This window comes from Salvelinus namaycush, chromosome 32 (assembly GCF_016432855.1).
Source record: "Salvelinus namaycush isolate Seneca chromosome 32, SaNama_1.0, whole genome shotgun sequence".
NCBI classification, from domain to species: Eukaryota; Metazoa; Chordata; class Actinopteri; order Salmoniformes; family Salmonidae; genus Salvelinus; species Salvelinus namaycush.
The window spans coordinates 26,494,508-26,515,565 of NC_052338.1; the positions used below are offsets into that span (position 1 = coordinate 26,494,508).

A 21,058-nucleotide genomic window follows, 5' to 3' on the forward strand; every position below is an offset into this window, starting at 1 on the left:
ATCATCACTCGGTTGCACCTCGTGTTCCAAGATTTAACGGCCCTTGGAATTATCGCGTAATACCTTTGACAACTTTGCATTTGAGTTTCAACAATGTTTCTCAAAGGTTACGTTTTTACATACCGCACTTGTCAAAATGCCATGCGAATTTTATTTTATGGCTGTGACTTGATTTTTAGATAACTTAAACTAAATTCAGAGTCCAGACATTTAGAGGGAAGAAATTGACTCGCTGTAATTAGTCTTTAATTCAAGTAATTATCCGATGCAGACAACCTGATTATGGCTTCGAATTCAGTTGGCTAAATCACCAACGTAGATATAGACTCACTGTTAAATATGTGAATGAAACTGAATTCCGTTGCATTTAATACTTATATAGATATACTTTTACCATGTTAGGCAGCCCATCAAATAACGGTGGCATTAGAATGTTGGTTCTCCCCGCACCTAACGACGATAGACGGGTTGAGTTTGTGGCTCTTACCGCCGTTCATACGGAGAGGAGTGAACCATCGACCCCGGAGCGCCTGCACCCTTCTCACCGTACCGGGCTGCTCGGTACCCCGCTGCCCGGGCGTCTTGGACCCCGGGCGACCACCTCAGCCTCCAGCAAGCGCTACAGAAAGTTTCAGAACTTCTTGTACAACGTACTGGAAAGACCACGGGGATGGGCATTCATCTACCATGCGTTCATGTAAGTAGCCTAATTGTTTTTCAATACAATGTTGTAGGACCTAGTCATCTCATTTGCGCACGCGCATTTACACTTTCAATAGCTGAATTTGTATATTTACTTTGCCGTATCATTTTTTTACATTGTAGTTGACTTATATTTACATCGAAACAATTAATTGTATATTGTCATGACTTCCTGAATAATGCACCTGCCACGGTTTCCTTCGAGTTATTCCTAATTCATCAGGTGGTGACAGTGGAGTTGCTTTGTTGGCAATTAGCTCACACGTTCGCAATACATCACAACATGGGACCTCACTCAATTTCCGCTGTCTTAACTTAATGAAATCACCGTTAGAACGGCTTTATAATTGAATTTCTCCAAAACCGGCGTTAATTGGAAATAATTTGTAGGCCTACTGCTTGCCAAATTTAACATCATTGATACTTGTAGAGGCATTTGTTTTGTACGTCAACAATACATTTCAGATCATATAATTACCACTTTTTGCTGATTTGTTAGTTGACTAAATATGTTGTTTAGTGGTCGATTATGGCCAGTGTGCAATGGAACCCCTTGAAGAAAACGACACCGTCCCTTCCAGGAGTAGTCATATTGGAGGTCCTACCCTCTTTTAGAACCCGAGAGTGGAAGACTTACTCTGGTGTCTAACATTGTAGGCTTAGCATTCACGAACAGTCCCATTACAGTCAGAATGTTGCATTTTTATTTTTAACTTTACCTGTTGTCCGCTGATTTTTGTCCTTATATTAACCCGACTTTCAGTACGCTGGTCTGTGTATTTGCGGTTTTATATATTCAATACTGAAGCAAATTTGCACATGACAAATAATGGCTGAGTTTAACCCAACCACAGACCGAACATTGTCCCACATAATCAGATGGCAAATTTCACAAACACTTTCAGTTGATTGCAGGAAACGTGCTGTTACATTCGGCTGTTGTTTACATATTAAGCATCACGTGCGATGCGTTAGGAGATTGAAAATACAAACGACTGAACCTACCTGCTCCGCAAAAAGTCGGGAAAACTACCCTTTCCTGTGGATATTTCATCTCCATTTCCTACCATCAAAAGGACCAACAGCGCGGACAACCGGTTAAGTAAGTGTAAATATAATTGTATTAAACATTCTGGCTTGTAGTCTCTTGCATCTTTTTTAGGGTTAGGGTGTCTTTTTTTCAGACTGAATAGCAATGGGGTAACCATGGTAACAGTGGTGTTTAGGTAATTTAGGTCCAATTGTGTAAAGAGAACATTTCCTTTGAACAAGTTTAGTTTACGGCAGCCTTTTAGTGACAGTAAATAAATGCGTAAACGGAATGGAATCACCAAAACGCGAATCAGTTTATTAGAGATTTTTTTTTTATAACATAAAGGCAAGTAGTGTAGCCTATGGACAACCATAATATTCCTTACCATAATAAACCTCTGCTAACTGTGAGTTACAACTTGGGGAAGATCTTTTCCACTCTTAATGTGATCTGTCATTGCTTCGAGTTCCCTTTGCACAAGTGTATACAATATATACATAGCCCTATCCAATCCAATAACTTATCTCATATAACACTGGGACAGATGAGGTCATCCCCAGCACTCTGAATCCATACAGCTGGGTTGTGTTCACTATGTACGAAACATGGCAACGGTTCAAAACCGAGTGCAACAGGAAGTTAACATCTTAACTTGTCCAACAAGAAATGCTTGTTTTAATTTTTCGTTGCTCAATGTTTTGAAATGTTTTTCCACATTGTGTGCAAATGAACACGACTGTGTTTGTATCCAGAAGCAGAGAGCCAGACCTAAACTCTGGTCTTATCACAACTACACAGGGCCCGGCACAACACTCCTCTTGGCAACTCATACATAATCTGTGGCTTTTTACTCCACCATAATCAAAGCTCTATTGAGACGCACCACAGCTATGCTGTGACATCCTCTAATCAAAAAGATTTAAGTTGACCACTCAGTTTTAGCTTTATACTTCTTTGATGATGTTGTGTAAGGGTTTGGAGTTTGGTGTGATGGGGGCAGAACAACTCACAGAAAACACATTTAATTTTAATTTTTTACAACTGGTAACAAGGACGGGACTCCAGTCCTCCAGTACCCCTAATGGTACACACTTTTGTTGTAGCCCTGGACAAGCACATCTGTTGGGGTTAGTGGAGCTGGGCTGTTGGGGTTAGTGGAGCTGGGCTGTTGGGGTTAGTGGAGCTGGGCTGTTGGGGTTAGTGGAGTTGGGCTGTTGGGGTTAGTGGAGTTGGGCTGTTGGGGTTAGTGGAGTTGGGCTGTTGGGGTTAGTGGAGTTGGGCTGTTGGGGTTAGTGGAGTTGGGCTGTTGGGGTTAGTGGAATTGGGAAACACTGCGCTACAAGACAGTGTCAGGAGTCAGTGAGAACAGAGAACCCCACTCCTCGTCCGCTCCTCGTCCTCCTGTCAGACAGCCGCTCCTCGTCCTCCAGTCAGACAGACAGCCGCTCCTCGTCCTGTCTTGCTCTAGTGTGTGTTAGTTAGAACTCTATGTATCTGATGTATAAGGCTCTCCTCTGACAGGAGTCTCTGGCCAGTCTGACAGAACTCTAATTAAGGGGAAGGAGTGTGTGTCCTCCTCAGTGTCTTGCCCCGTCATCCCTAGTGTCTTACCCTGGGGTTGTTTAGACAAGCCCAGCTGTCTCTGCCAGTGTCACCCTGTGTTTACACCAGAGGGGAAACCCAAGGAGGGCCACAGATACTTATTCTAATGCACTGCTCTTTCCTTATGCTACTGTACACACACACACACGTAGGCCTACATACACAGCAATACACCTTAGTGCAGGCACTCCTCTTGCTGTCCCTCGCTCTCTTGTGGTCTTTCTCTTGCCGTCTCTCTATATGCACTGCTCAAAAAAATAAAGGGAACACTTAAACAACACAATGTAACTCCAAGTCAATCACACTTCTGTGAAATCAAACTGTCCACTTAGGAAGCAACACTGATTGAAAATAAATTTCACATGCTGTTGTGCAAATGGAATAGACAACAGGTGGAAATTATAGGCAATTAGCAAGACACCCCCAATAAAGGAGTGGTTCTGCAGGTGGTGACCACAGATCACTTCTCAGTTTTGTTCCTATGCTTCCTGGCTGATGTTTTGGTCACTTTTGAATGCTGGCGGTGCTTTCACTCTAATGGTAGCATGAGACGGAGTCTACAACTCACACAAGTGGCTCAGGTAGTGCAGCTCATCCAGGATGGCACATCAATGCGAGCTGTGGCAAGAAGGTTTGCTGTGTCTGTCAGCGTAGTGTCCAGAGCATGGAGGCGCTACCAGGAGACAGGCCAGTACATCAGGAGACGTGGAGGAGGCCGTAGGAGGGCAACAACCCAGCAGCAGGACCGCTACCTCCGCCTTTGTGCAAGGAGGAGCACTGCCAGAGCCCTGCAAAATGACCTCCAGCAGGCCACAAATGTGCATGTGTCTGCTCAAACGGTCAGAAACAGACTCCATGAGGGTGGTATGAGGGCCCAACGTCCACAGGTGGGGGTTGTGCTTACAGCCCAACACCGTGCAGGACGTTTGGCATTTGCCAGAGAACACCAAGATTGGCAAATTCGCCACTGGCGCCCTGTGCTCTTCACAGATGAAAGCAGGTTCACACTGAGCACATGTGACAGACGTGACAGAGTCTGGAGACGCCGTGGAGAACGTTCTGCTGCCTGCAACATCCTCCAGCATGACCGGTTTGGCGGTGGGTCAGTCATGGTGTGGGGTGGCATTTCTTTGGGGGGCCGCACAGCCCTCCATGTGCTCGCCAGAGGTAGCCTGACTGCCATTAGGTACCGAGATGAGATCCTCGGACCCCTTGTGAGACCATATGCTGGTGCGGTTGGCCCTGGGTTCCTCCTAATGCAAGACAATGCTAGACCTCATGTGGCTGGAGTGTGTCAGCAGTTCCTGCAAGAGGAAGGCATTGATGCTATGGACTGGCCCGCCCGTTCCCCAGACCTGAATCCAATTGAGCACATCTGGGACATCATGTCTCGCTCCATCCACCAACGCCACGTTGCACCACAGACTGTCCAGGAGTTGGCGGATGCTTTAGTCCAGGTCTGGGAGGAGATCCCTCAGGAGACCATCCGCCACCTCAGCAGGAGCATGCCCAGGCGTTGTAGGGAGGTCATACAGGCACGTGGAGGCCACACACACTACTGAGCCTCATTTTGACTTGTTTTAAGGACATTACATCAAAGTTGGATCAGCCTGCAGTGTGGTTTTCCACTTTAATTTTGTGTGACTCCAAATCCAGACCTCCATGGGTTGATAAATTTGATTTCCATTGATAATTTTTGTGTGATTTTGTTGTCAGCACATTCAACTATGTAAAGAAAAAAGAATTTAATAAGAATATTTCATTCATTCAGATCTAGGATGTGTTATTTTAGTGTTCCCTTTATTTTTTTGAGCAGTGTATATACACACACACTCGCACAGTGCTTGCTGTGTGAACCATCACAACCCTGGCTCTCCCCCCTTTTTAAAGATCATTCCTCGCTGGTACTCAGTCAGTACTGGTGCTATTCCTCTGATATTAGTGGAGCCTATCTCAGAGCTGAGAGAGAGGAAGTTCCTTGTTTCAGATGCCAGGCCCTCCGAGTGTCTCATGGACTGTTCTTACGGACGGGAGAGAGGGGGTTGTCTGCCACTCTCTTGCTCACTCGCTCTCTCTCCCCCCTCTTCCCAGCGCTGCACTGTCCACAGGCCCTGAATCGCAGCTGAGACTGAAGTCATCCCACTGCCTGCTCATCTCCTGTCATTCTAACACACACACACACTAATCCACTAGCCAAGGCTGACTTGCTCTACTCATCAACAGTACTCTATATGGCGCGCGTCCCTACATTTGCCTACATGTTTATCTGTGTGCGTGTGTATGCACTTTGGGTTTGAGTAAGTCTGTTTTCATATGAATTGTATTAGCCGTATCTGCCTACCTGAGCACATCTCCCCCTCAATGTTATTATACCCTGAGGTATGCATTTGTGTGTGATTAATTACAATAGTCACATAGCATGAGAATAACTACAGTATGGCTGTACAGGAATGATGCTGTGCCAGGGAGCCACCACCCAGCAGCATACCACTCTGCATCCCACTGCTCGCCTCTGAAGCTAAGCAGGGTTGGTCCATGGATGGGAGACCAGATGCTGCTGGAAGTGGTGTTGGAGGGCCAGTAGGAGGCACTCTTTCCTCTGGTCTATAATAACATTTCCCAATGCCCCAGGGCAGTGATTGGGAACAGGGTCCTGTATTACGGCTGGGATGTTAATCAGTCCTGACTCTCCGTGGTCACTGAATATCCCATGGTAGTTATAGTAAGAGTAGGGGTGTTAACCTCAGTGTCCTGTCTAAATTACCAAACTGGCCCCTCATACCATCATGGACACTTCATCTCCCCAGCTTCCAATTGGCTCATTCAAACCCCCCCCCCCCCGTATCTATTCCCCAGGTCATTGCTGTAAATGAGAATGTGTTCTCAGTCAACTTACCTGGTAAGATGAGGGCAAAATAAATACAAAAAAAATAACCAATCAGAATTTAATTGAGCCACACAGTGCTGCATGCATGCTAATATCCCTACATCGTTTAATTAGGCCTTAGCTGTGAAGGTGGGAAAGCAGCTGGTGCAGATGTGTCATTTCTAGAGAGAGTCCCTTTTTTCAGGGTTACATGTATAGGAAAGGAAGTGAAGTAGCCCTCGACTATGTCAGTGTCCTCATGCGCCCACTTCAGGCCCCCCTTCTCTCAAACGCTAGCATTTGGGGGAGGGCAAATTGATCGTAGATCTGTGCATATGGGCAACTTCTACCCAAAACCTCTTCCTTGGACACCCCCCTTCAGTCCCTCTCTCAAGCTTCCGCTGCAGCAGCTGAACCAGAGATACAGAGACAGCACCGTTCACAGGGTTCCTCTGGTTTCACCACCTGGTCGCACACACTTGCTCTCTCTCTATCGAGATTCCAGACTGGTGACGTTTTGGCTAGAGAGCTGGCAGGACTCTGGGTGAGAACTGAAGAGGAGGCTGAACTGAAAGCTATGTGTCCTGTGAGAACCTGGGAGAATATGAAGGGGTCGTTAAGACCGACAATGATGTTGCGTCCAAAATTGTACCCTATTACCTATATAGTGCACTACTTTTGACCAGAGCCCATAGGGCGGACCGATAGGGCTCTGGTCCAAAAAATAGTGCACTAAATGGGGAATAGGGTGCCATTTTGGGACGCTACTACAGTCTAAAAGCCTGCGACTCTGTCAGACTTGACTGTATGTACCAGCCGGTGCCAAGCGAATGCCAGGCCAAAGGCCAGAACGGAGCAGTTTGGCAACAATGTCTTAACCTTTTTAGCTAGGGGAGGGGTGGAGTGGGGGAGTCACACACAGATCCTTGAACACAATGTTCCCGTCCAGTGTGGGATGGGACAGGAAAAGGAAGCGAAAGAGAGAACTGACCAGAGGGAGTGATTGATTCTATGGAGGGAGGGTGAAAATACACCATCTATTATTGATTTCTTTGTGCTATAGGAACAGAAGGGAGAGTAGAGATGGCCTAGGAGCAACAGAACAGAAGGGAGAGTAGAGATGGCCTAGGAGCAACAGAACAGAAGGGAGAGTAGAGATGGCCCAGGAGCTTCAGAAAGGGGTTGACGATTGTATGTGTCTAGCTCTAATAGGTTTGAGAGTCCAGGGCCTGTATTCACAAAGCCTCTCAAAGTAGGAGGGTTGATCTAGGATCAGTTTAGCCTTTAAGATCATAATGAATAAGATTATTTGGACCTGAGCTTAGATCAGCACTTCTACTCTGAGACGCTTTGTGGATACAGGCCCAGGTCTCCCCTGTCCATATAATTGTATTCATTAGGATCTGTAATGCAAAACTGATCCTTGATCAGCCATCCTTCTCTCTGAGTCTTTATGAATACAGGCCCAGAGATGGTGAGTGGAGGCTAATTGAGATGCTAACGTGGGTCAGAGACAGACAACAGGTTTTACGAGGTAACCAATGACATGAGCCAGCTGAGGGCAAGGCAAACTGAGATCTTACCTTTGGCTGTTCAACTTCTTGCCTCATCATGTTAGTGTGCTGTATATCCATCGTAGTTGCATCACTTCTGTTGATTTGTACAAATGTTCTCTCAAATTAACCTAACTGAAAACAACTATAGCCATACACATCTAGCCATTGAATATTTCGTGAATCGCCACAGAAGCACAGACACACACACAGACAGAGCAATTGTGTGTGTAAGGCACTGCTTTAGTGCTTGCTGTGCTGTGCACCTTTAATAATGCATTGTTTGTGCTTTTAAAGAAATTACACAGCAATCATGAGTCCAATGGGAATATGGACCGTCTGTCTTTCTCTCTGTCTCTCTGTTTCACTCTGTCTTACTCGCTCTCTGTGTCGGTCCGTCTGTGTGTGTGTGTGTGTGTGTGTGATAAGTCTTCAATCTCTCCATGATAGCACTGCCTCTTCCGTTAGCTCTTGACTCTGAACAGGAACTGATGAGTATCAGGCCTCTCTGTCACTTCTCAGTAGCCTACCATAACTTATACTACAGAGTCTTTGAACAAAACGTTGAAGATATCTGCTCGCAAGTTCGGATACATGTGAAAGTCAACATAGTGTCTGAATTACAGTTGTGAATTGACTTAAGCCTGTAGGCCTGGGCACTAAACGATGTGGCCTGCCAACTTGTAATCTAGAAATAAACTGTGCTTGACTTGGGTCTGAACATACCTAAAATTTTCTTGCATTCTGGCACCTAAATATAAACAGTACCGTCACCCAAAATAAAAAGCATCACCTATCAGTCCACTTCAAGCACTGTAAATACATGTAAGCCAAGTGCTCTTATCCCACACAACCATGCTGATATTGGGGCTTTCTCTCCCTCCATCTCCCCCCGTCTCGGCTTGGTCTGGGTCGGTCTGAGTGTGTGACTACCTACCTGTCCAATGAGTCACGTACGTGTGAGCAGCAGTTTGCTAGCAGCAACAAACCCTAACCCATTTTGTACCACACGGCACGAAAACCACAGTCTTCCTTTCCAAAAATCACAGCGTTAAGTCTGTGGCTGTTTTTGTCAATGCGACTAAATGGTGTCGGCAAGGAGCTTTTTTTGTTTCAACGTTTGCTTGCCTCCCGTCAGGCAGCATATGAATGTTTTTATTGATGACTAAGGAGGTGGCGTCCCAAAAGGCATCCTAATCTCTACATAGTGCACTACTTTTGACCAGAGCCCTATGGACCCTGGTCGAAAGTAGTGCACTTTAAAGGGAATGGGGTGCCATTTTGGGAGAAACGCCACGCAGCACTTTTGAGGGCTTTAACCTGCTCCTGACTGCAGATTAGCTGCTTGTCGTTCATTCCTCTACTCTTACCAGTTCACCTCAGTCAGCAGTGTAAATTCTGCTCCATTAAGGATCCTCTTTGGATGTTTTTTTTCCCCTCCCTCCATCGTCCATTTTCTTATGTGGGAATATCATCTCTCATTCGCTGAATTTACATGTTTAATTTACTTTCTTGCTCTCTCTCCCCGACACTGTCTTGATTTCCTTGTTTTTTTTACTCTCCCTCGACGGCCATTCTCGTCTTAGTCTCCATGCGTCTGTCAGATACTTGAATTGAGTAAGGAATGAAAGGATGTTTTGAACTGAACTGAGAGACTGGGGGAGGCCAGAAAGTTATGTGTGGTTCAGGACGGTAGAGGTGGTTAGAGAAGGCTGGGTTGAAATACCTGAAACTGGCAGAGTTCTTAGAATGTAAATGGGGTGAGGACAACAAAGCCAAGTCTCCCTCACCCTCCCCCCTCCCCCACATCTCTCTTCTCAATTCAAGGGCTATATGGGCATGGGAAACATGTGTTCACATTGCCAAAGCAAGTGAAATAGATCATTAACTGTAAACATTACACTTACTAAAGTTCCAAAAGAATAAAGACATTTCAAATGTCATATTATGCATATATACAGTGTTGTAATAATGTGCAGATAGTTACAAAAGGGAAAATCAATAAACATAAATATAGGTTGTATTTACAATGGTGTTTGTTCACTGGTTGCCCTTTTCTTGTGGCAATCGGTCACAAATATTGATGCTGTAATTGCACACTGTGGTATTTCACCCAATAGATATGGGAGTTTATCAAAATTGGATTTGTTTTCAAATTTTTGTAGTTCTGTGTGTCGTGTTGTTTGCTATGCCGGATTAAGTGATATGACATGCTATTCTATAAAATCCTTTCTCTGTAATTAATATTACCTGATTGAGCTAATCATGTAAATGTAATTAACTAGAAAGTCGGGGCACCACGAAATAATATTTATAGAGCAGTTATCTTCCGAATAAACTCTTAAAGACCCAGTAATATTTTTACATCAATAGCAGTCAATATTAATCGTCACCTTATTTCAGTCTCATCTGAAAGTTGTAAATTCTTGGTTATCTTCACGAACCCTGGCTAACAAGTTGAATCAGCAATACAAAATTGGGTTTAATTATTTATTTACTAAATACCTAACTAATCACACAGAATGAATCATACCTTGATTACAAATTATGTCATAGGAAAACATCCCTAGCGGACGGAACAGATATGACAGCTGGTTATATAAAGAAAAGGGGGCTGGGTTTGAGTGAAAGAGTGGGAAGACTGAAGAACAAAGGGAGAAGCTATGTCTCTATCGTAAATACAGAATCTTATGCATTCTAAATTACTGCCCATTTGGAAAAGGAAAATGCAATACATATTTACTCTGAGCTGCACTTCAATAGGTTGGTGGTAGATGGAACGCCGTGTTGCCCAACAGAGTCCTTTGTCCTTTGAAGAGTGTCTCTGGTGGTGAACGGGAAACGTTGTAGTGTCGTCGTTGTGTGGTAGACGGGATACTCTGTCCGTTCTTTCCTAGCCCACGTTTACAACGGCCGCTGCTAACTCAACGGCTAGGAGGTATCACTTCTGTAGCGAATAAGAGTTCATACCATTCGCAACCAAAGCTCACGCTGAGGTTGGCTTCGTTCTGTAGTTATTATCTGAACCTTTCTGACATCGGATCGTCATCCTAATGTACCCGGAACAGATAGTTATATTGTCGTCAAGGCTTTATATAGGAAGGGAGAGGAGGGCGTGTTTCATAGTTTATAACCAATGTCTCTTCACGTGGGCGGGCCACTGAGTCGGGCCTAATTCACTCATGAAAACCTAATTCTCACATTTTAGAAGCTAAAATCACATTTCACCCCCTCACAAATAATTTCATATTCAAACATTTAAATTGCACAACAATTCCATGTGAATCTGATAACTATAATGTGTAGACCTTCCACTGTACAGTTTGTCCTCCTATCATAGATGAGAATGTCTCAGATGACAACCGAACTGACATCATATTCATTAAGTACCAACGCACATGTTCAACTGGTAGGATTACCAAAATATGGTTAATTTCCCCCCACCTTCTGATGTTCCCAGAATCTCTATGTTAACCAAGGGATTTTCAATAGTCACATCAGTAGGGTAGCGAGAGGAAAAAAGGGGGGATAGGTATTTATGACTGTCATAAACCTACCCCCAGGCCAGCGTCATGTGTAATGAGGGAAATATGTGTCTCTATGGTCATACATTTGGCAGGAGGTTAGGAAGTGCAGCTCAGTTTCCACGTCATTGTGTGGGCAGTGTGCATATAGCCTGCCTTCTCTTGAGAGCCAGGTCTGCTTTCAGTGGCCTTTCTCAATAGCAAGGCTATGCTCACTGTCTGTACATAGTCAAAGCTTTCCTTAATTTTGGGTCAGTCACAGTGATCAGGTATTCTGCCACAGTGTAACCTCTCTCTCTCAATCTCTCTCTCGCTCTGTAAACCTCTCACCCCTCTCGTCCCCTCTCTCGGTCTCCCTCTCTAATTCCCCCCCTCTCTAAACCCCTCTCACTCTCTCCCTTCTCTAACCCCCCCCTCTCCAAATCCCCCCATCTCTCTCTGTCGCTCTCCCTCTCTAAACCTCTGTCTTCATTAGGCCTCATTATGCCCTGCTGTGAAGGACTGGGACAGGGAGTGTATTCCTAATAGCACCTTATTCTCTATAGTGCACTGCTGTTAACCAGAGCCCTATGGGGACATAGGGAATAGAGTGCATTGTGGAACTCAGCCTGGGAGACTGAAGCAATTCCAGCAGGTCTGCACACTCCCCCTTTGATAAAGGAGCACAGTTTGTTATTTTTACATACCACTCGTGTGAAGGAAACACTAATTATGTAGTTGAGTGGCTAATGAGATTAGGGTGAGCGTAACTGGATTGGATCAGGTCTGGTTTGTGTTCCTCTGATCTGAATCGAGGGGGTGTTATTCTACAGGACTCAGAAGGGTTCTGTGGGCTTAACTTCTGAGCTTTTGAAATGTCTGTCTGTCTCTCTCATTCTCTCTCATCCCTCTCTCTCTATCGAAGTGTATCACTTCCTCTCTCTTCTCTACCCCCCTTGTCCCCCTCTCCCTGCCTCTCTCCCTGCCTGTCTGTCCAGCCGTGGGTCTCTGTCATGTGCTTGACGTCTCTTTCGATGGCCTGTCAGGTATCTGCAGCAACTGTCAAAGCCCCTTTTCGGAGCGGCCAGCACAACCAGCTAGTACAGAGGTGTGACTGGAAGCGAGGGGACAGATGCAGAGAGAGAATAATATTTTGAGAGGGAAGTGAGACTGGGATGGAAACAGAAAGACGGGTAAATATTTGTGATGGGAAGACACTAGAGAGGGATTGATGTAGAGGAGGACATTGGAATGAAAATAGAGTGAATGGGGGCCTCCCGAGTGGGCACAGTGGTCTGAGGCACTGCAGTGCTAGAGGCGTCACTATAGACCCAGGTTCGATCACCTGGCCGTGATCGGGAGTCCCATAGGGCGGCGCACAATTGGCCCAGCGCCCTCCGGGTTAGGGGAGGGTTTCGCCAGGAGGGATTTACTTGGCCCATCGCACTCTAGCGACTCCTTGTGGCCGGACACGTGCAGGCTGACCTTGGTAGTCAGGTGAACGGTGTTTCCTCCAACACATTGGTGCGGCTGGCTTTCGGGTTAAGCGGGCGGGTGTTAAGAAGCACGGTTTGGCAGGTCATGTTCGGAGGACGCAGGACTCGATCTTCACCTCCCATGTCCGTTGGGGAGTTGCAGCGATGAGACAAGATGGCAATTGGGGATAGAAAGCGGGTAAAATCAAGGAAAATTTTCAATAGAGTGAAGGAAAGATGAGGAATTTCAGGGAGAATGTGCGATTATGGGAGCGAGAAGGAGAGTTAGAAATGCTTGTGGACGGAGAGAAAGAGAATGGTAGCTGTGCTCAGTCCTCCAGTAGGAGGGGGATTCTGAGGCGGATGGTGAGGTGAGCGGAAGATGCTGTATTTATTTTCCCTTTCAGGGAAGAATTGGTCCCCATGGGAACAAGATGTCTGTCCTAGGGAAGACCTGTAGGGTTTGATTTCCCCTCAATGATGACCGATTCATCTATGCCTCACCACAGAGCCCAGGGCTCACTTTCACCCAGGACAGGCCATGTGTGTGTCGAGTCATGTAAGCCTGTATGTCTGGTCGTACGTACGTGTGCGTGTGTGTGTATGTATGTGAGGGGGGGGGTGTTGTTTACCTCATCTCTTCTAGGTCATGGGTCAAGGTTGCAGCTTTATTTAGCCTGACTGAATAACAATCATGTTCTTCTTTATCATACACATTTTTAAAGCAGAAGTATCAGCTCCTCAAACGACCCCCATCTGAGACTCAACGTTAACCCCATCTGAATAGTTTGTCTGGAAAACTCTTACCTGTGAAAATGGTAATAAAGTGCATTCGGAAACTATTCAGACCCCTTGACTTGATGTTATGTTACGGCCTTATTCTAAAATTGATTAAATAAAAACTCATCAATCTGCACACATAACCTGTTCTCGTTTTGTCATTATGGGGTTTTAGAAATGTTTGCAAATTTATAAAAAACAGAAATACCTTATTTACAGAAGTGTTCAGACCCTTGGCTATGAGACTTGAAATTGAGCTCCAATGCATCCTGTTTCCATTGATCATCCTTGAGATGTTTTCTAGAACTTGATTGGACATGACTTGGAAATGCACAAACCTGTCTATATAAGGTCCCACAGTTGACCGTGCAAGCCATGAGGTCGAAGGAACTGTCCGTAGAGATCTTTGGAAGGGTACCAAAAAATGTCTGCAGCATTGAAGGTCTTCAAGAACACAGTGGACTCCATCATTCTTAAATGGAAGAAGTTTGGAACCACCAAGACTCTTCCTATAGCTGGCCGCCCGGCCAAACTGAGCAATCGGGGGAGAAGGGCCTTGGTCTGGAAGATGACCAAGAATCCGATGGTCACTCTGATAAAGCTCCAGACTTCTTCTGTGGAGGTGGGAGAACCTTCCAGAAGGACAACCATCTCCGCAGCACTCCACCAATCAGGCCTTTATGGTAGAGTGGCCAGACGGAAGCCACACCTCAGTAAAAGGCACATGACAGCCCGCTTGGAGTGGATGCAAAGAGAGTGCAAAGCTGTCATCAATGCATAGGGTAGCTACTTTAAAGAATCTCAAGTATAAAATATTTTGATATGTTTAACATTTTGTTTTGGTTACTACATGATTCCGTATGTGTTATTTCATAGTTTTGATGTCTTCACAATTATTCTATAATGTAGAAAATAGTAAAAATAAAGCAAAACACTTGAATGAGTAGGTGTGTGTTTATTTATACATACATACATACATACTACCTTTCAAAAGTTTGGGGACACTTAGACATTTCCTTGTTTTTGAAAGAAAAACACCAGTCTCAACGTCAACAGTGAAGAGGCGACTCCGGGATGCTGGCCGTCTAAGCAGAGTTGCAAAGAAAAAGCCATATCTCAGGCTGGCCAATAAAAATAAAAGATTAAGATGGGCAAAAGAACATGGACACTGGACAGAGGAACTCTGCCCAGAAGGCCAGCATCCCGGAGTCGCCTCTTCACTGTTGACGTTGAGACTGGTGTTTTGCGGGTACTGTTTAATGAAGCTGCCAGTTGAGGACTTGTGAGGCGTCTGTTTCTCAAACTAGACACACTAATGTACTTGTCCTCTTGCTCAGTTGTGCACCGGGGCCTCCCACTCCTCTTTCTATTCTGGTTAGAGCCAGTTTGCACTGTTCTGTGAAGGGAGTTGTACACAGCGTTGTACGAGATCTTCAGTTTCTTGGCAATTTCTCGCATGGAATAGCCTTCATTTCTCAGAACAAGAATAGACTGACAAGTTTCAGAAGAAAGGTCTTTTTGAGCCTGTAATCGAACCCACAAATGCTGATGCTCCAGATACTCAACTAGTTTAAAGACGGCCAGTTTTATTGCTTCTTTAATCAGAACAACAGTTTTGAGCTGTGCTAACGTACTTGCAAAAGGGTTTTCTAATGATCAATTAGCCTTTTTAAAATGATAAACTTGGATTAGCTAACACAACGTGCCATTGGAACACAGGAGTGATGGTTGCTGATAATGGGCCTCTGTACGCCTATATAGATATTCCATTAAAAATCAGCCGTTTCCAGCAACAATAGTCATTTACAACATTAACGGTGTCTACACTGTATTTTTGATCAATTTGATGTTATTTTAATGGACACAATGTGCTTTTCTTTCAAAAACAAGGACATTTCTAAGTGACCCCAAACTTTTGAAGGGTAGTGTATGTAAACTCAGCAAAAAAAGAAATGTCCCTTTTTCAGGACCCTGTCTTTCAAAGAAAATTCGTTAAAATCCAAATAACTTCACAGATCTTCATTGTAAAGGGTTTTAACACTGTTTCCCATGCTTGTTCAATGAACCATAAACAATTAATGAACATGCACCTGTGGAACGGTCATTAAGACACTAGCTTACAGACGGTAGGCAATTAAGGTCACAGTTATGAAAACTCAGGACACTAAAAAGGCCTTTCTACTGACTCTGAAAAAACACCAAAAGAAAGATGCCCAGGGTCCCTGCTCATCTGCGTGAACGTGCCTTAGGCATGCTGCAAGGAGGCATGATGACTGCAGATGTGGCCAAGGCAATAAATTGCAATGTCCGTACTGTGAGACGCCTAAGACAGCACTACAGGGAGACAGGACGGACAGCTGATCGCCCTCGCAGTGGCAGACCATGTGTAACAACACCTGCACAGGATCGGTACATCCGAACATCACACCTGCGTGACAGGTACAGGATGGCAACAACTGCCCGAGTTACACCAGGAACACACAATCCCATCAGTGCTCAGACTGTCCACAATAGGCTGAGAGAGGCTGGACTGAGGGATTGTAGGCCTGTTGTAAGGCCGGTCCTCACCAGACATCACTGGCAACAACGTTGCCGATCTGCACAAACCCCCCGTCGCTGGACCAGACAGGACTGGCAAAAAGTGCTCTTCACTGACGAGTCGCGGTTTTGTCTCACCAGGGGTGATGGTCGGATTCGCGTTTATCGCCGAAGGAATGAGCGTTCCACCGAGGACTGAACTCTGGAGCGGGATCGATTTGGATGTGGAGGGTCCGTCATGGTCTGGGGCGGTGTGTCACAGCATCATCGGATTGAGGATGCTGTCATTACAGGCAATCTCAACGCTGTGCGTTACAGGGAAGACATCCTCCCTCATGTGGTACCCTTCCCGCAGGCTCACCTTGACTTGACCCTCCTGCATGACAATGCCACCACGCACAGATCGAGCAGTACAGTAGAGCTGTTGCCAGAGAATTTAATGTTAATTTGTCTACCATAAGCTGCCGCCAATGCTATTTTACAGACAAATTCTCTGTCCAACCGGCCTCTCAAACGCAGACCACTTGTATTGCGTCGTGTGGGCAAGCGGTCTGCTGATGTCAACGTTGTGAACAGAGTGCCCCGTGGTGATGGTGAGGTTATGTTATGGGCAGGCATAAGCTACAGACAATGAACACAATTGCAATTTGAATGCACAAAAATACAGTGACAAAATCCTGAGGGCCATTGTAAGGCCCATTTTTAATGTTTTATTATATATAATGGTATCTGTGACCAACAGATGCGTATCTGTATTTCCAGTCGTGAAATCCAAAGATTAGGGCCTGATGAATTCAGTTCAATTGACTGATTTACTCATATGAACTGTAACTCAGTAAAATGTTAGAAATTGTTGCATGCATTTATTTTTGTTGAGTATAATTCAAATACTGAGCTATATTATATGCTCAAATTTAAATATAAAGTTATATTATGATTTTCTTTAACAAGTAAAATATTTTTATCTCAAAGGTAGGGGTCAAAAAGTTTGACACCCCTGTTTTTCAATACCTTTCAGTACCTCCCCTTACTAGGATAATGGAACTGAGCCTTTTTCTAAAATGTTTTATGAGTTAGAGAACACATTGGGAGGGATTTTAGACCATTCCTTCACACAGAATCCTTCCAGATCCTTAAACTGAGTTTATGGACTGCTGTCTTCAATTCAAACCACACGTTTTCAATGGGGTTCAAGTTTGGAAACTGAGATGGCCATTGCAAAATGTTGATGTTGTGGCCAATTCACAATTTCTATTGATGTTGATTTGGGCTTATTGTCTTGCTGGAAGATCCACTTGTAACCAAGTTTCAACCTCCTGGCAGAGGCAACCAGGTTTTTGGCTAAAATGTCCTGGTACTGGGTAAAGTTCATGATGCCGTTGACCTTTTAACAAGGGCCTCAGGACCAGTGGAAGCAAAGTAGCCCTGTAACATCAAAGGTGCACCACCATATTGTACAGTAGGTATGAGGTACTTTTCTGCTTCTGTTTTCAATGCCAAACCCACCGCTGGTGTGCGTGGCCAAAGAGCTCTATTTCATAACATCTGACCAAAACACTAGTTCCAATCCAAGTGCCAATGCCGTTTAGCAAATTCCAGGCGTTTTACATTTGTTGGACGACATGAAAGTAGAGTTCTTTGACCTGACCCTTAGATGTACAATGATCCATTTTATGACCATCTTATTAAAACAATTCCATGTTTGCTTAGATCGCAATATCTACTAAGGGCTTAGACCTACAGGGGTTAAGTAAGCGTTACAGTGAACAGTCAAACCTGGCAGGTACTGGGGATGGGACAGATGAGTGGAGGGGGACCGTTAGGATGGTGGCGTCGAGAGGACTGCCAGAAAAGCTCTACGCACAATGGCAGTCCTACCGGGAAACGCAGTGTTCTGTTGAGGGAGGTTGTGTCCCAAATGGCACCATATTCCCTACATACTGCACAACTATGGGCCCTGGTCAAAATTACTGCACTATATAGGGAATAGGGAGTCATTTGGGACAGAGGGTCTTTTGACGCGTCACCCAGTTAAAAGGTTCAGAGGCAGCGCTGTGCCTGTGAGTGTTAAATCCTGTTTATAGACAAAGAGCTAGAGTGTGTTCTCTGTTTGGTTTGTGGATACTGTCATCTTCCGTAACTGGTAGTACTGCGTGTGTGAGAGAGCTGGCATGCTGTAACCATCAACACATCTCTCTCCAACACCTCATACTATTACACCAGCACTATTTTGCAACACATTATAGGCCCCTTAATTCTATCTATTTCACATTGTCCCCCCTAAAAAAAATGGTCTGTGTGCAAGCGTCTGTTACATTTTTTGTGTTACTAAAAATACTGACCTGTTGAAAAAGTGTTTGCGCTTGCAAAGTGCTTTCAATGGTTCTGACCTGTTCATTTTGTAAACACTGAAACCACTCTAAACGGTTTGCTCCAGTTTTGAGGTTATGAACGTAACTCAAGACCCACACCACTATGACCAGTCAGTCAGTTGACCCCAGCACCACCAGTGTTTCACTAAGAGCAGTGAGAATGCCCTGCAGGCAGCTCTGCAATGGTAACTAGCATAAAATCTGATTTTAAACCTAATCTTAACCACACTGCTAACCTAAAGGAGTCAGCATGTTTCAGATCGGCTGGCGCCAGAACTGAAAAAGTGTGCTCGTATACTCCCTTAAAACACCTTCACTTGTGATTAACATAAATTCACTGAAAACCCCGGTCAGATCACCTGTGATATAAGTCAGTATGAAACATCCATCCATGTCGGGAGATTGCATAGAAACCGGTCACTAGGGGCAACAGTGAGTTTTTTTTCTACTGTATTATTGACTGTATGTTTGTTTATTCCATGTGTAACTCTGGTTGTTTGAGTCGCACTGCTTTGCTTCATCTTGGCCAGGTTGCAGTTGTAAATGAGAACTTGTTCTCAACTGGCCTACCTGGTTAAATAAAGGTGAAAAAAAAGTAGGTTTCGGTAAGCATCTGCCTCTGATTTCCAAAGGTTCCAAGTTCGAATCCAGCGATAGAAATTTGTTTTTGAGATTTTAGTTTTAAGCCTAACCCAAACCTTAACCATTTGGAGTTTTTGGAGTTAATGTTAATGCCTAAACTTAACCTTAAACACTTCGGAATTTGATGTTTCCAACAACTTTGAAATTGGACGTTTGAGAAACGTCTAATTCTGACGTGAGACTGTGCAAGCTAGTTGGAAAATCCACAGTTCTCTTTGTCTTACTACATCACACACCTAAACTATAGTCTACTGCAGCCTATCAAAAATAATTTCATATTAGAAATTATCACGTTAATTAAAAAAAATAATCAAATCCTCCTGCTGCAGGATTATTTTAGACCTGTGATGGAAACTGGTCAAATTTAAGATCCTACATCTGTAACTCATTTAGTTGCTTTTATAGAAGGTAAACAGTTTTCTAGTCCTGATGGTGACCGGTCACCTATACTGCCCACACACACGCTCTCCCCTTGCTTTTGTCTCCCTGTTGCCCCCACGTCAACCACCACTGCACTCATTACATAGTGCTAGCTAGACTAATCTACCCTAATATAGTGACACACACACACACACACACACACACACACACTCCACAGATCCAAGGAAGCCCTTGTTCTTGTTCCTGGGAAGTCCCAGGTCCAAGGACCCTGTCGCTCGCTCTCTCTCTGGCTGTACCCGGCCAGCAGCGTGGTGGAAGGCCTGGCTGCTTAAGTGTTACGACCATTTTAATTTATAACGGCAGCTTCTATAAACATGTGGGGAAACCTCACCATGGAGACTGGACTAAAACAAATGCATTATATAGGCCTGTATTTATAAGGCCTGGTCGGCCTGCCTGCACTAAGCAGGGGCCTTTTCTGTGTGTGTGTGTGTTACGCGTGTGTGCACGCATGCATGGCGTTTTATCTCTTCATGCGAGTGTGTTTTTATGTGAATATGTATGTGTTTGTATTATACAGTGTACATGGCTATGGGTACAAGATGACCAATAATTAAATGTAATGTCTGTGTTTTAATGACACAGGCGACTGCCACACATTATATTTTGCCTCCCTGTGAACTGTTATTCTCAGGGTTACTATATTTCTGTTTCGTATTATTGCTCAACTAATTTTCTCAACCCTTCCTCCATTTCTTCTCCTATTTTTCAGTGTCTCAGTTCCTTTCTCTTCGTCTCTTTCTACTTCCCGTCCTTCTACATTTTCTCAACGCCACATTTCTCCGTTATCACTCATTCCTCTTTCCTTCTCCTCTACGCTATTCACCTTTCTTTCACTTTTTCTCCTCCCTCTCTTTCCCCTTTCTCCCTCCTTTTCCATCCCCTGTCTTCCTCTTTGTCTCTGTTCCGCCCTCCCCATCTTCCCTCGCTTTCTCCACCTGATTTCCTGACTCTGCAGGTTTGTCCTTGTTAACAGGCTCTATGATGAGGGCAGGCAGGAGGTAAACACTGCCTAAAGGTCAGCCTCAGCCTGACTGGGCCAAATCCCAAATGGCACCCTATATTGTGCAGTACTTTGGCCCATAGGGCTCTGGTCAGAAGTAGCACACTATACAGGATCAGCCTTTAAATACTGCAAAATCAGCAGCTTCTGTTCCTGTTTCATCACTAAGATTATTATTCTCTCCCTTGTGAAATTAACAGAATTTTATTAATAATATTTTTACAGTCATTGTTTAAGTTTCAAGAACTCATTTTCCCATGGTTCCCATTTTTCCTTTGGTTTATTTTGAAATCATCCGATTTAAGGATTTCGACCAGTGGAGAATTGATAGGTGGTGTTACAAGTAGTTCAAGGTAGTGTTTGCGCATACAGCACATTTGACAGGTGCAGAGGAGATGAAATATTTATATTTGAGAAAGGAACGCACATTAGATGTCTGAAGCTCACTGTGTTGTTTAGAGGGCTGCTCAGTGCTCTGCTGGCCTCTTGGCCCTGAGATTAAAGCCATGTCAGCAGGTGTGTGATGAGACCTTACAGATGATACTTCA

At 44.6% G+C, this 21,058-nt stretch overlaps 1 protein-coding gene across 1 annotated transcript in view; it reads left to right on the top strand.

Moving 5' to 3' along the window:
* The first annotated feature begins 431 nt into the window (after nucleotides 1–431).
* LOC120027078 (potassium voltage-gated channel subfamily KQT member 4-like) overlaps nucleotides 432–21,058 on the top strand; it is a 92,170-nt gene continuing 71,543 nt past the window's right edge. The window contains exon 1 of the mRNA XM_038971918.1: nucleotides 432–697. Coding sequence (XP_038827846.1) covers nucleotides 432–697 — 266 coding nt within the window. The remainder of the gene's footprint in view (nucleotides 698–21,058) is intronic.